The sequence below is a fragment of the Tamandua tetradactyla genome, chromosome 13 (genome assembly GCF_023851605.1).
Source record: "Tamandua tetradactyla isolate mTamTet1 chromosome 13, mTamTet1.pri, whole genome shotgun sequence".
Taxonomy (NCBI): Eukaryota; Metazoa; Chordata; class Mammalia; order Pilosa; family Myrmecophagidae; genus Tamandua; species Tamandua tetradactyla.
In genome coordinates, this window is record NC_135339.1 from 52229483 (window position 1) to 52245406 (window position 15924).

Here is a 15924-nt window from a genome sequence, read left to right on the forward strand (position 1 = left end):
GAGATTACATGGAAGATAGAATATATAAGTGGAAAAGTAACAGATATGCAATAAAGGATCAAATTAGATATAATAAGAAGACGTGAGTTATAACTAATTAAGGGAAGTGGGCCAAGACAGCATATTTCTATCAGCTCCAGATATGGGAATCTACATTTAAATTAAAGATTTACTCTTTATGAATGTGATTCATATGCACAATGCAAATGATATGCTAGGTTGAGGGGATTAAAATTGTGGCTAATATGAACAGACAGAAAAGTTTGAAAGTAAGGAGTCTTGTAACAGAAAAGAAATAAAGCAGAGTCTAGCATGAGTCTTTAACAGTAGAGACAAAGAAAATGATATGCAATGTAATAGTAGCGGAGTGTTCTAAGAGATAAAAATAAGGAAACAACCAAGTAACTCTAAAAGTATGGATTTGGAGTAGGGCATTACTATAATGGTTCCTGCAGTTACAGTTATATAAAACAGGCTGAGAAAAACTGAGGTAGCAAGACATAATCTGTTTTCACCACTCTGAATTTACAGAATATAAAGATCCTCTGAATACTGATTAAGAAAGAAAGAGCAGAAAGGTTTATTTCGGAAACATGTATTTAATTTCAAGGGACCAATCAAGACACACTGATTCACACTACAAAGACATTAAACCACAGAAGTTCATTTATTTGTCTGTATTCAGTACTATACCATACATTCACCATGCACACGTGCGTGCATGTGTGTGTGTACAGCATCATCTAAAAACATATGGTAAAAACGTACATACTGAAACTAAGTGGTTCCCCCACCCACAGAAGGCCATGGACACACACTCATGTAGTTTCTTTTATCAATCAACTAAAAGTTCTTCCTGTGTCAATTAGGTCCTTAAACTCTTACTGACAAGGCAAATCTTCTAATGAGAATAATTAAGTTTCCCATGATATTAACTATATTCAAAGGGAATTCAGAGGAAAACATGAAGATAGGCTCAACAGAAGACTTTGTAGAGAGAGAGAGAGTAAAAAATGCAGGAAGACTACAGAATGAATTTGGATATAGAGATGAAAGATATTAAATACGTAAGGACAATTTCATGGCTTGCAGATTTACCAGGACTTTAAGAAATAAAAAAACTTAACTTTGATCATTTTAGAATTACTTTGTAGTACCTCAGCACAATTGGAGGAAAAAAAGGTTAACTATCCAAAATTAGTCTAAAAGGCAAGGTCAAGCTATCACAAAATCTAAAATCTTGCCACAGATAGTTCAAAATGATAAATGAGTGATCAATTTAAAAATCACTAGATTTGCACTTTTACTGTTTATTATGGCAGAACATCTAGGTTCAGCTATGGCTTACAAATACAATCTACAGTATGTCCTATTTGTCAAGTTATACAGTCTAATATTCGTTACATAAACAAATTTACATAAATACAATATTTCTAGATTATAAACAAATTTACATAAATACCTTTTATACATGGGAAGATTGTCATATAAATGTACACTGCAACCCAAAAGAAAAAAATATTCAATAATAAAGAAAGAAATCCCATCACCTCGTCTTCATTCTCATCCTCTTCCTCAAGAGCATGCTTCAATACTACTTCATTCCTTTCTGCTGGAATTCTGTCACTATTTATACACATATTCTTTCCAAATTTTATGTTAGCTTGCTTCTGCAGAACAACACTGAAAGTTTTCTGCTGCTGAGCCTATTTGGAAAAAAGAAAAATTTGGATTATTTCAAAATTTATCAAGGTCAAAATTAGCTCAAAAAATGTGTTCATTATATTTTATTCTTTTAATGTCTATAGGTATAGGACCTGTAGTGATGTTCCTTTTTTAAATTCATGATCTGTGTCTTCTCTCTTCCTTTTTGAATAGTGTTGCAGGGATTTAGCAACATTATTTGAAAAGACTAAGAACCAATGTTTGGTATGTTGATCCTCCCTATAGTATTTTATTTTTTATTATATTGATTTCTGCTCCTATTTTACTGGATTATTTCTCTCTTCCTACTTTTGTGAATTTAATTTGCTGTTATTTCATTTCTTGAGAGGGATACTTAGATCAATGATTTTGTCCTTCTTTTCTAATTTATATATATAAGGCTGCAAATTTTTCTTCAAACACAACTTTTGCTGCATCCTACAATTTTTGACACATATTTTCATTATAATTCAGGTCAGAATATTTTCTCATTATTATTGCTGCTTCTTCTTTGAACCATGGATTATTTGGAAGTTATTTCTTAATTTCCAAACATACAAGGACTTTTTAGTTATCTATATGTTACTGATTTCTGAACAATTCCAGTGTGGTCAGAGAAAATACTGTGTATTATTTCAATCCTTTGAAATTTAATGATATTTGCTTTATGGATTAGAACATAATCAATTCTGGTAAATGTTCTATGTATACGTCTATGTTCTATGTACACCATAATCAATTCTGGTAAATGTTCTATGTATACTTTCAGAATATACATTCTGAAATCATAGGATAGTACTGTATATATATGAATTAATTCAGGTTTGTTCATATTGTTTTAATAATCCGTATCCTTACAGATCTTTTTCTGTTGGCTTTATTAGTTACTGAGGGGAATATGTTAAAGGCTCTAATTATGAGTCAATGATCTAAAGATAACAGGCAAAACCAAAACACTCAAACAAAAACAAAGAGGTATATCTTCATGACCTTGGATTTAGCAATAGACACTTAGCTATGATAATATCAGCATGGGAAGTAAAATAAATAAATGAACTGGACTTCATCAATATTAAAAACATTCATATATCAAAGGACATTATCAAGAAAGTGAAGGACAACCTACAGAATGGAAGAAAATATTTGAAAATCATGTATCTGATAAAGATCTAGTGTCCAGAATACATAAAGAAATCTTAAAACTCAATAATAAAAGACAATTTAATTTTTAAAATGGGCAAAGGACTTGTAGACATTTCTCCAAAATGATTTACAAATGGCCAACAAATACATTAAAAAGATGGTCAACATCATTAGTGAGGAAATGCAAATGAAAACCACATTGAGATACTTCATATATACTAGGATGGTTATATTTCTTAAAAAGTTTACACAGAAACTGGAACCCCCATGCATTGCTGGTGGAAGTATAAAATGGTACAGTCATTGTGGAAAACAGCTTGTCAATTCCTCAAAACGTTAAGCATAAAATTATCATAAGAGCCAGCAATTTTACTCTTAAGTATAATGATAGAGCATTTTATTTTAGAGTGATGGAAATATTTTGGAATTAGACAGAGGTGGTAGTTGCACAACACTGTCAATGTTCTAAATTCCACTGAATTGTTCATTTTATTTGAAATGATTAATTTTAGGTTATGTGAATTTCACCTCAACAAATTAAACTAATTCTTTTCTTCTCTCATTATGATAGTTAAGTTGTCTATTTCTCCTTTCAATTCTGAAAAGTTTTTCTTTGTTTTGAGGGTGTTCTCAGATGCAAACAAGTTTAGAATTGCTTACCTCCCTGATGAATTAAATATTTTATCACTATGAAATATCCCTCTTTCTCTCACCACTAACACTTCTGCCTTAAAGCCAACTTTGTTATTAATGTAGCTATATTAGCTTTCTTTTGTTTGTGTTTGCATGGTATATTTTTCCCATCCTTTTGATCAACTTTTCTCTATGTTTATATGTAAAATATGCCTCCTATAAACAATATAATTTAATAGATTTTTTTTAACATGGGCAGGCACCAGGAATCAAACCTACTTTTCTGGCATGGCAGGCTAGAACTCTGCCTGCTGGGCCACCGTGGCCTGCCCTTTAGTAGGTTTTTAACTCAAAAGAATCCCCCTCCCAACTTATATGCTGCTGTTTATATATATACATAATATGTATAATATGTATAATATTTTACATATATATATATACATATATACACATATATATATACACACATATATATATATATACATATATATACACATATATATATATACATATATATATATGTATATATATATATATATACACACACACATATATATATATATGTAAAATCCCACAGGATGATTTTGCTGAACATAATCAACATATATGTTATTTTATCCCAAATACTTGCCCTTGCCATTCACTTTCTACATCTCTGAGCTTCTTACTGGGATAATGGTCCTTCTGTCTAAAAAAACAAATACTTCCTTCAGTTCAAGTCTACTGGTTAAAAATTTTCTAGATGTTTATTTGAAAAAAAAATACCCTCGTTTCACTTACAATTCCTGAAAAATATTTTTGCTGAGTATATAATTCTAGATCAATAATTGTTCATCAGCTCTTCAAACATATCATTCCATATTCTTTTGGCTTCCAGTGGTCCTGTTCAGAAGTCAGTTATTGGCATTATTGTTGCTTTTTCAAGGTAAAATATTTGTCCCCTCTGGCTGCTTTAAAGACTTTTCTTCTTATCTTTAATTTTCAGCATTTTACTATGAAGTAAGATATATTTGTATTTATCTTCACAGAATTCACAACACATTTTGAACGTGTGGCTTCAAGGTCTGTCCATATTGTTTCTAGCCTATTCTCTCTCTCTCTTGTCTTTTGTGGATTGAAATTACACAACATTAAACTTTTTCATTTATCTCATAACTCTTTCAAACTCTTCCCTATATTTTCCATCCTTTTGTCTCTCTGAGCCTCTATTCAGGTATTTTCTTCTGACCCATCTTCTGGTTCATTAGTTTTCTCTTCAGCTATGCCTAATCTGTGACCCATATATACAATGAGTTCTTAATTTGTTATTGTATTTTCAGTTCTAAAATGTCCAGATAGTTCTCTTTCTGGCTATCAATGATCTACCAAAATTTTCAATCTTGCCTTACAATCCCTTGAATATGTTAATTTTAAAAACAATCTTATAGTTTCATTTTCTAGGCTTATTAGCTTTATTAAATTACCAAAATCTACACTTCTCTTCCCTTGAATGATTCAAGTCAAACTTGTAATTCAATTATTTTAATTACCTTTGGTTTAAACCACTGTCAAAATTCTGTAAAAGAATAACTACTAATTCTTTTTCAAGGGGAAAAACAGACACATAAATTTATAAATACCAGAAAGTTTATAAGATATGATACATGCATGGTTGTGCATAAAATATGTTGCCTTTATTCCAATTGGTTATCTGTAGAGAAAAAAAGTTAATTGTCTGAAGCCTTGAAATATATGGACCCATATACCTACTGAGTTCATATGCGTGTGTGTTGGTTAGAGGGTCTGGTACACAATTTGGTCACAAATCCAACTTCTTGAAACCTCACAGAAGGAATTACAGCATCAAGTTGCAAGTTTATTTCATTTCCCACTGAAAATGTCATATTTTTTGAAGACTAAAAATTCAGAAGTTAACTTCTACAAAAACGACTATTTTTAATGACTAAGAAGTTGAGGAGCACTACACTTTCTCTTATACATTTTAAAGATACATCACTATCTGAACTTCATTACCAGAAATAGAAAAATATATAGGTTTAATCCCAGAATTTGAATTTTCTTATACACTGTATATCAACGGGACATTTCTTTTGTTTTGATGGATTTCAGATCATAACTACTCTGTTCCTTTAACATGTAGAAAGGCTATTCACTGCCTTTCTTGGGGTGCATTATCTGTAAGGGATACAGGAGTGCTAATTATCTGTAAGGGATACAGGACTGCTAATGCAATGTGCAGTAATCTGACTCTTCTCTCACCTAGACCTTGATTCTGACTACCCTACAAAGGCTTGTACTTAGAAAAAAAAATCCCTACCCCTACTCCTCCTCTGTTGCCACCATAAACCTACTCACTGAGAAAAAGAGAAATATCTTTCTCTCTCTGTGCTCAAACTAACTTTGTAGATAATTCTATGTACTCAGAATATAAAATTCTTTAGAGGATTGCTTCCAAATTGTATTATTAATAAAATAATGTTTCACATGGTATCAATACATATTCCTTGAAAAAAATAGTTCTGTCCTCCACTGAGCTAGAAAATATTATATATTTTATCTCCTAGGAGATTTATAATTCATATGCCAGGGAATAAAGTATAGAAAATATTAGAGTATGAATATGAATTTTAGAGATTTAATGCTAAGTCAATGTGTTCACATTAAAATTAAAAAAAAAAAGTGCAAGGGTGTTTTCTACTTTAAAAATTCTCCACAGAGACTCTAAAACTAAGCTCTAAATTCATTTTTAAAATAAATTTTTGCGCCATTCATATTAGGCACAGTACTAGATCCCAGGAAGGCAAAAATAAATAGGACATAAACCCTCTCTCAAAGAACTCACAGTCCAACTGTGTCCGCAGCCGTCTCGTTCGGCTTCTGATCCCCGGCCGGCGAAGGGAACAGGAGGGGAGAAAGAGACAGGCGCAGGCAAACCGACTCGAGTGACAAACACGGGTTCGAGGCACGCAACGGTTGTGAGCACAGACCTTTACTGGAGTTAAGCTTGCATTCTCTGTTACAGGTTCCACGCGGGACAAGATGCCCCGCGGGGGAACAACCTCTATGCGGCCGTCAGGTACGGCTCCCTGCGGGTCGTCTCCACCCACCCTGTCCGGGTAACCTCTTATATACTGTGCCCAAACCCAATAGGTTAGTGCCACGTATACAGAGGTGATTGGAAGATAGGGTTGGTGGGCGCGTACGTCATACGCGGAAACAGGATGCGGGCGCCATCTTGACTCACTCGATGGGCGGGGGGAACTCTAGAGCAGGCTGCAGCGCGACCACTAGGCCTGACCCGGGAGGCGGCTCTCCACACAACTGCACAAAATAAGCCATTATAACATAGTGCGACAAGCATTACAATAGATATATGCTCTGCTAAGAAGAAGGAAGTATCTCTTTCCGGTAGTAGAGGGATTGAAGGTGGGAGGAAGAGGGAGGCATATTTCACAGACAGGTGTGCTTAAGCCAGCCACTGGAGAGAAGGGAGGGAGCAGCAATTCATCAGACTGGGATATTTGGAAGAAAGGAATGCATTCTTGGTACAGAAAGCAGCTTGTGTATTCAAAATTCCTATGTATGATCTAATACTGCTACAGCATGGGAGGGAAAGGAACCTCAAGAGATGAGGCTTTCATTTCGTACTAAGAAATGTGGGTTTTATGTAAAGGGTGACTGGAAATCACAGAAGAATTGTAGAGGAAATGATATGGTAACATTTGCATTTTTGGACAATAACCTAATAGAGAAAAGACTAAAGACAATGAGAACAATTAATCAGATATAACAGCTTTCCAGATATGTAGAGAGGAGGGAACAGAATCCGGAGATATTTAGACGTAGAACTGAAAGGACTTAGTAATAAATTACAGTGAGTATAAATATTCCTGAAAGATGTAAAAGAACTCCTATGTTTCTGGCTTATGAAAACAGGAAATACTTTGATCTGAAGATAGGAAATATAGGAAAAACATTTAGGGAGAAGACAAAGAGTTTCATTTTGGAATATGGAGTTTGAGGTACCTACAGGATATTAAGTGAAGATATAACAAGAAGTCCACAAACAGGACATAAGATAATGGAATTAAGCACAGGGTAAGAGAGCACTCAAAGGAGGGTGTTTCTTTGCAAAATACAAGGTTTACACATATGCCACCTAGGAGAGTCCAGATCCAAACTGACTCTAACAAACTGACCAGAGCTTATGAGAGACTCCAGAACACTTCCAATACTTGAAAAACACAAGAAACGGAAAGGAAGCCTGAAGAGGTACAAAGAGAGAAAAAAAACACAACTTTTTTTTATCAGATCTTAAAGACTCTAGCTCTTTTCAAAAAGAAATATTCTAACCTTTCAACTCTGTAGAAGACATTTCCTAAAGCAGAAGTTGTAAGGAAAAAAAATCCTAAAAGAAAGATTAGGAATGGTTTCTCTACAGAAAGATCTAAGAGTACACTGTGAGGTGGAAGAGCTTGATTACTTTTGCAAGACAAAAGTTGTGAAGGATCAGGAGAGACTAGTCCCTCCTAGCAGGAAATTCTTATAAACCTCAAATCCTAGAGTTCATAATTTGGTGGACTGCGTGGGTGGAAAGAGCAGTTTTGTTTCTACTCCCAGGGCATGCACAGAATCTGTTCGCAAGTGACAGAAGAAAATATACTCGAAAGACTGATACTGAAGGCAAGGAATGTAACAGTGACGAGCACTCCCACGGGGAAGAACACACCTCATCAGCGGCACGGAGTCACAATTTAGGAGACTGATAAGAAACAGTAGAGAAATTTTATCATAAAACATATCAGTCCTATTAGTATTTTGCAGTGTAAGAGTGGAGGAGAAAGATGATCACTTCAGAGGAATACTACAAAATCCCATACTTTATTCTAGCTTAACAATGAGGTAATAGTCAACTTTATGGTTCTGCTAAACCCTCCATTCCTGGGGCGTTCCTAACCCACTGAGAATGCTCTGGAATAATCAGTCTCTGGATTCAGAATCTCTAGATTCTTTTCTTGAACTCCGGCCTCATATCATATCATCTTATATCTTCCAAGTCGTATCATCTCCTAAATTGCCTATCTAACCCTCAACAATGCCGTCCTGACCAGAAAGGGATAAAGAATTGTAACAAATAAGGTATCAATGGCTGAGAGAGTTCAAATAGATTCAGGGGGCTACTCTGGAGGTCACTCTTACGCAAGCTTCAGCTAGACACTGCTACTTATCATGGTTTGCCAAAACGAAACCAAAACCATTCCTGCCAACCCAGAAGAACACCCAGGGTTTTATCTGAGATTCTACAAAGGTTCCATGCACTATGTTTATTTTCCAGAAACCTACAACCTCCAGACGGGTTGCTAGGACAGATAAGTTTCCTGAAACCCAGAGGGTCCATCCTCTCCTATCCCAGTTCCATTCCCCTATCCCATATTATTGATAGCTGCTTCCAACATGAGAAAGTTAAAATGGTCATAGCTCAAATATCCCTAAAGCCTGGGAGAAAGCTCAAAGGAGAAGGTGGAATTATACAGAGAAGACTGGGTTTAACAAATGAGTATGATTGCTGAGTCATTATATTGATATTTCTTTTAACCTCAGGGTCCTGGAGCAGCTAAAAAGAAAAAAAAAAAAATTGTAGAACTGAACCCATTCCAAACTCTGAAATATGTTCTACAACTAACTGTTGCTGTGTTCTTTTAAATTTAGTGCTTTATTGTACATACATCATTTTTCATAATGAAAAAAAATGCGGAAATCTAATCTGTTACAGTCCGTTTATAGATAATCAAGAGTTAACTACAACTGAGAAAAAACGAAACAACTTTGAAAAACATTACTGTAGAGCACAGGTCCTATATAATAAATATTTTCTGCTTTTAGGAAAGTAAATTGATTCCAGTAAAGAATTATCAAAATCAACACATCCTCAAAGTAAGCAATCAATTAAACAAAGAAAATTAACATAGAGTGTACCACTGTACAAATCTGGTACAATCAACAATAAAAGAAATTACTAATTGATAGATAATATTTTAAAAAGTTAAAATAAGGAAAAGATTTAAATACTGAATTCTGATTTTCTTGATTTGACAACAGTCTTGATGACATCTTATAGAAAAGTAAAATATAGACTTCTCCAAAGTAGTTTGCAATATGTGGAAAGAAATCAGGAGTTAAGAAACATGTTGAACACTTTTGTACTTATTTGACATTGCACTTATTGGGAGTACGAACAGTAAATTTTATTTTATTTTATTACACTACACTCATTTCAAGCTTTCTACTAGAAATCTCAAATACAAAGACAGATTACTATAATGAATTTTCACATATTCATCACCTAGGATCAACAATTAACATTTTCCCATTCCTGTTTCACCTATATCTTAATCTACCCATCCCACCTCAATTACTGTTTATAGTTTTCTTTAGGTAAAATTTACATACACTGAATATACAGAACTTAACTGTATAATTTTAATAAACAGACTATGCCCAATCATTGTTTAGAATATTTCCATCTTCCCAGAAAATCCCCTTGTTTCCTTAGCCAGGCAATCTCCCTATTCTGGTTCTTTTCATCATAGTTTTACCTGCTTTAGAACTCATATAAATGGAACCACACAGGGTGTGCTTTTTTGTGTCCAGTTTCTGTGACTCAGTATAATGTCTGTGATATTCATAAATGTGGTTACATATATCAGTGATTCATTCTTTTTTATTGCTAAGTAGTACTCCGTTGTATGAATAAACGACGATTTGTGCATACAATCTCCTTTTGATGGCTATTTGGACTGTTGCCAATTTTTGGCTATTGTGAACATCATGAAGACATGTTTTCATTTTTCATTGGTAAATACAAGTAGAACTGCTGACTCCAAAGATAGACATAGCGCATATTTATAATGCCAAACCTTTTTTCCCACTGTTTTTCTTTTTTTATTGAGCTTCAGGTTTTAAGTCAAAGGAAATATTTTCAATTTGTTTTAAAAAGAGAGCAATATAAATTCTCGCCTGCCATGCCGGAGACCTGGGTTCAGGTTCAATTTCCAGAGCCTGCCCATGCCAAAAAAAAGAAAAGAGAGAGAGAGAGCAATACAGGACCTTAGCATAGATGGGCTGCATTTGCTTCTGTGGCTGCCATTTCTTAAATTCTATAATGGATCGGGTGCTGACAAAGGTTAACACAACACCACATACAAGAGAGAAATTGCTGAGAGGTCAGCTTGTCAGTAACTGATGAATTTCAGCTAGATTAACTTAACAAAAGAATAACTATAAATTAAAAAAAAAAAAACCTGATGACATCCATTCTAAACAAGAACCAAGAGACATAAGAAAAGAAAAAACTAAACAAAATAAGCATTTTATATATAAAAAAGTAAATTTTGGATACATTCTACTTTCTAGATTATTAAAGAGCATTAAATTTAAATTCTCCTTTTTAATCCTACCTGTTTCATTGCTGTTTCACCTATCTTGTCAGAATGTTTTCGAATGCTTTCCAAAAAGTCTTTGAGATCAGACATGGATATTTCTTTTATATCTTCACGGAGTTTAGGAAGATTTTCTATCATTAGCTGACAAAACCGATATTGACTAACTCGGGGAAAGTATATGTTCTCTAATTGTTCCATAGTTTTCAGAGCAGAATAATACCTGTGGAAAGTTTTTAAAATTTTTATTTTACAAGTAAGTTCAAATATTAATCAATAAAACATTCACATCAAAATGGATATAGTTATAGTTAAAATAAGTAAAATTAACATTGATTTCTATTTACTAAGCACAAAATATAAGCCTATGAACAAATTGTAGGCTGAAATTTCATGGCTTACATTGACATACATAATTTCCTTATTTTTACTTCATCTAAATCTAAAACATCATGATTATTATCATAATCATCACAAAACTTACATTTTTATGGATAATAGTTCCAAATTTCTGAGTTGCCATATTTAGTTTTCTTCTACATGCCACTTGATAACATATGTCCCATTTATACAACTGTTACCAACTAAAAGATGCATAGTGCATACTTAATTATGGTAAAATTCATTTTATAAGATTTTTTTTGAAAAATTTACAGTTATATAAGGAAACTAGAAACATCACTGCCTGGCCATGCCTGGGCCTGGTGTGGAGAGCACCCAGGAAACGCTGCCCCAAGCAGCACCTGCTGCCGCTGCCTCTGCTGGAGGCAGCCCCATTATGCCGCCAAGTCCCTTCCACTGCCCGCTCCCAAGCTCCAGAAGCCAGATGCAATCTATGAGAAATAGATAATATACCGCCCCAGACCATGGGATGCCAAGAGAAAGAAGAAGTCCAGACCCCCACAACTGATTATTTAAGCTCACCACGTTCTGTACATAGGAACTTATAGCAAGATGTGCCCTCCTGTAACTAAAGATTCAGGAAAGCAGGACATGACAGATTGATATCACACTTATCCTAAGAATGTTTATGTGACTATATCTTAACACAGGGGTAGGAGAGCACCAGAATCTGTCTCATCCTGTCATCTGCTCAGCCAAAATAAAGAGGTAAGGGTCATGGGACTGGCAATGAGGACACCCCCACAACCACCGAGTGTAACTGCAGTGATCACCCATTCTTGATGGCGGCAGAACAGGAGAGCAGTGGACCAGGTTCCCTTCAAAGAAGATGTATTCACAATCTCAAACATCCTGGGTACTTTGTGCTCCTACAATTTTCTTTTTCTTTGCTTGTACCTTTTTTTTTTTTTATTAATTTTTAAAAATGTTTTAAAAAGATATAACAAACTCAAACATTCTTAACAAACGATCATTCCATTCTACATATATAATCAGTAATTCACAATATCATCACATAGTTGCATATTCATCATCATGATAATTTCTTAGAACATTTGTATCAATTCAGAAAAAGAAATAAACAGACAACAGAAAAAACCTCATACACACCACACCCTTTACCCCTTCCTTTCACTGATCACTAGCATTTCAATCTAAGTTTATTTTAACATTTGTTCCCCCATTATTTATTTTTATGCCATGTTTTACTCGTCTGATAAGACGAGCATGAGACACAAGGTTTACACAATCACACAGTCACATTGTGAAAGCTATATCATTATATAATCATCTTCAAGAAACACGGCTACTGGAACACAGCTCTACTTTTTCAGGGAGTTCCCTCCAGCCTCTCCTTTACACCTTAACTAAACAGGTGATATCATTTAATGCGTAAGAAGAACCTTCCAGATAACCTCTCGACTCTGTTGGGAATCTCTCAGCCATTGACACTATTTTGTCTCATTTCACTCTTCCCCCTTTTGGTCGAGAAGGTTTTCTCAATCCCTTGATGCTGAGTCTCAGCTCATTCTAGGGTTTCTGTCCCACATTGCCAGGAAGGTCCACAGCCCTGGGAGTCATGTCCCATGTAGATAGGGGGAGGGTGGTGAGTTTGCTCGTTGTGTTGGCTGAAGAGGCCATATCTGAGCAACAAAAGAGGTTCTCTTGGGGGTGACTCTTAGGCCTATTTTTAAGTAGACTTGACCTATCTTTTGTGGGGTTAAGTTTCATATGAATAAACCCCAAGATTGGGGGCTCAGCCTATTGCTTTGGTTATCCCAACTGCTTGTGAGAATATCAAGAATTCAACTTGGGGAAGTTGAATTTTTCCCCTTTCTCACCATTCCCCAAAGGGGACTTTGAAAATTCTATTTTATTCACTATTCAAATCACTCTGGGATTTATTGGGGCATCACTCTGAACGAACCTACAAAATCTTATGCCCTACTCAAACTTCCAAGTACTTATGGTGTTCAATTAAGCTGTCCACACAAGTTATATTAGGAACTGCACTAGTCAAAATATAAGTTTCGTACCAAATAAACATTTTTGGCTTTTGTCTCAGACATACGGTTAAATTTTAAAATATTAATTACCATCTATTTTCAACCCCCTGCAGTAATGACATTCCTTTGTTCTTCCTCATGCAAAGACATTTTTAAATTTGTACATTTAGTCACTATCATTATACACTCTAGGCATTCCTAGATTATACCATCTCAGTCTTTATTGTCTACCTTTCTTTCTGATTTCATTTGTGCCCCCAGGCCTCCTCCCTCTATCATTCTCACATTCAACTTCATTCAGTGTTCTAACAAAATTGTATTACAGTTAGGTAGTATTGTGCTATCCATTTCTGAGTTTTTACAATCAGTCCTGTTGCACAATCTGTATCCCTTCAGCTCCAATTACACAATATCTTACCCTATTTCTACCTCCTGATGGTCTCTGTTACCAATGAAATTCTCCTAGTTTATTCACTAATGTCAGTTCATATCAGTGAGACCATACAGTATTTGTCCTTTTGTTTCTGGCTAATCTCACTCAGCATAATGTCCTTAAGGTTCCATACTTGCTGTTTCATACTTCATAACTTTATTCTGTCCTACAGCTGCATAATATTCTATCATATGTATATACCACAGCTTGCTTAGCCACTCATCTGCTGATGGATATTTTGGCTGTTTCTATCTCTTCACAATTGTAAATAACACTGCTATAAACATTGGCGTGCAAATGTCCGTTTGTGTCCTTGCCCTCATGTTCTCTGAGAAGATACCTAGCAATGGTATTGCTGGGTCATATGGCAGTTCTATACTTAGCTTCCTGAAGAACCGCCAAACTGCCTTCCACAGTTGTTATACCATTTAACATTCTCACCAATAGTGTGTTACCACCATTTTCTGATGAAGACCCTGGAATGTAAAGGACTTGATGACTTGCCCAAAGTATATACCAGTGAACAGTAGAGCCAGGACTCTGTTGTTCCCTCAACATATTGCTACGGAGTGACCAATGTGGGTGCTGGTCTAGATGTCAGGGAAAAGCAAGGGGGTGGGACAAACTGTGGGGATGCTCACCCCCGAAGGGCCTACATGGTGCAGTGTGTAGAAATCTTCTAGACATCAGGTGTTTTGTGTCAGCCGTCATAATATTGCCTAAGATGGGCACAGTTTGTTGGCCCTGCTTCTCTTTGATGAGACTCAGCAAGGAACAGAGAGAAGGAATTAGCTGGGAAAAGTATGTTCACATATAAAATTTCATTGCACAAAAGGCCATAGAGAGCAGGTGGGTCCTGGATGCTGCCCACATGGGAAGAAGGTAGAGGTAGAGACAAACTGTGGGGCAGAAATGTGAAAGACATGGGAGGAATGGGTGCTCTCGTGTGGCCCTTTCTATCTTAACCTCTTTGCTGGGAGCAAGCATTGGGACCAGGCCACTGTGGTACAAAGACTGGTTTAGCCCCAGTCTTTGTCTCTGCCTTGGGACCACAGCTCTGCCTGCTGAATTTGTGCCAGGGATGCACGCCGGGAGTTACAGCTTTCTTGAAACCACACAGGCCATGGGGAAGGAATCAGAACTTAACTTGGAGAAGGAACTATTGGCTGGGCAGGGACAAGGGTAAATGTCAGGGCTTTTCCATGGAGGGATTATAAGTGTCTGACAGGGCTGGTAGGAAGGGTTTGAAGAGGTGGATCATGCACAATTGCTTCTGAGGAATCATCCAGATATTTAAAGGCAAGGATTAGACCGTTCAGCAGAAAGACTGGGTGTACCCTCTCTCCTTGACCTCAGCTCTTTTCCTTGAATGTTTTATCATACAGCAGTTACCTGTTAAGTCACGTCCTGAACTTGTCTGCCCAGTGCTCACTTCAACCCTCCACACCCCCCAGAATTCAATCCCAGATGCCAAATGCCCGTCTTCAGGGGCCTGTGCAAGGGTCCAAGTAGGTAGAGACTGAGCATCTCACCCCTCCTCCCCTACCTCCCCAGCTAACATCCACTTTGCACACGCAAGGCAGCCCAGAGCCTGCAATACACCCCCAACCCTGTCTGGGCTTTTACAATCAAGTTGATACGTGTTGGAAAGTAACAATTTAGATATGAACATAAATCTCTATCTACGTGTTTGTACGATCATCCTTGAGAGATCCCAAAAGCTGCTGAAATCAGTCCCCTTGGCACTGGAAATGGATTCTCTAGTTGGACAAGACTCATTCCTTCACAAAAATACACAGCGGGACTTCATATCCTCCCACCAAAGCCCTATTTAATGTAAACATTTTTTTTGTTAGATGCATCATGAATCTCTTTCCAGCCCATTCCCTTCTGTCTGTCCTCACTGAGAAATAGCTGACCACAACTACATATTTAGTAATGATAAAAAAAAAGAAACATTATTAAGTGTCACAAAAAAAAAAAAAAACAGGTGAAAAACCACTGGGAGAGTGATTTTTCAATTCAATAAATATTTAATTAGTAAAGCATAGCCTGTGCCCTATAGGAACTGGAAGAGTGATTTTTCAATTCAATAAATATTTAATTAGTAAAGCATAGCCTGTGCCCTTAGGAATTCGCATATGCTTTCATATTCATAATTTGC

The 15924-nt window shown here is 35.9% G+C and overlaps 1 protein-coding gene across 15 annotated transcripts in view; it reads right to left on the minus strand.

Moving 5' to 3' along the window:
• Nucleotides 1-15924, minus strand: part of EXOC6 (exocyst complex component 6) — a 250477-nt gene that overhangs the window by 158196 nt on the left and 76357 nt on the right. For all 15 annotated transcript variants that reach the window (XR_013161620.1, XR_013161621.1, XM_077125426.1 and 12 more), the window contains 2 exons: nt 10938-11142; nt 1551-1706 (listed from right to left, as the gene is read on the minus strand). Coding sequence is in view for 13 of the 15 variants with exons in the window: in XM_077125426.1 (XP_076981541.1) it covers nt 1551-1706; nt 10938-11142 (361 nt within the window). In the remaining 2 variants the exon portion in view is untranslated. The remainder of the gene's footprint in view (nt 1-1550; nt 1707-10937; nt 11143-15924) is intronic.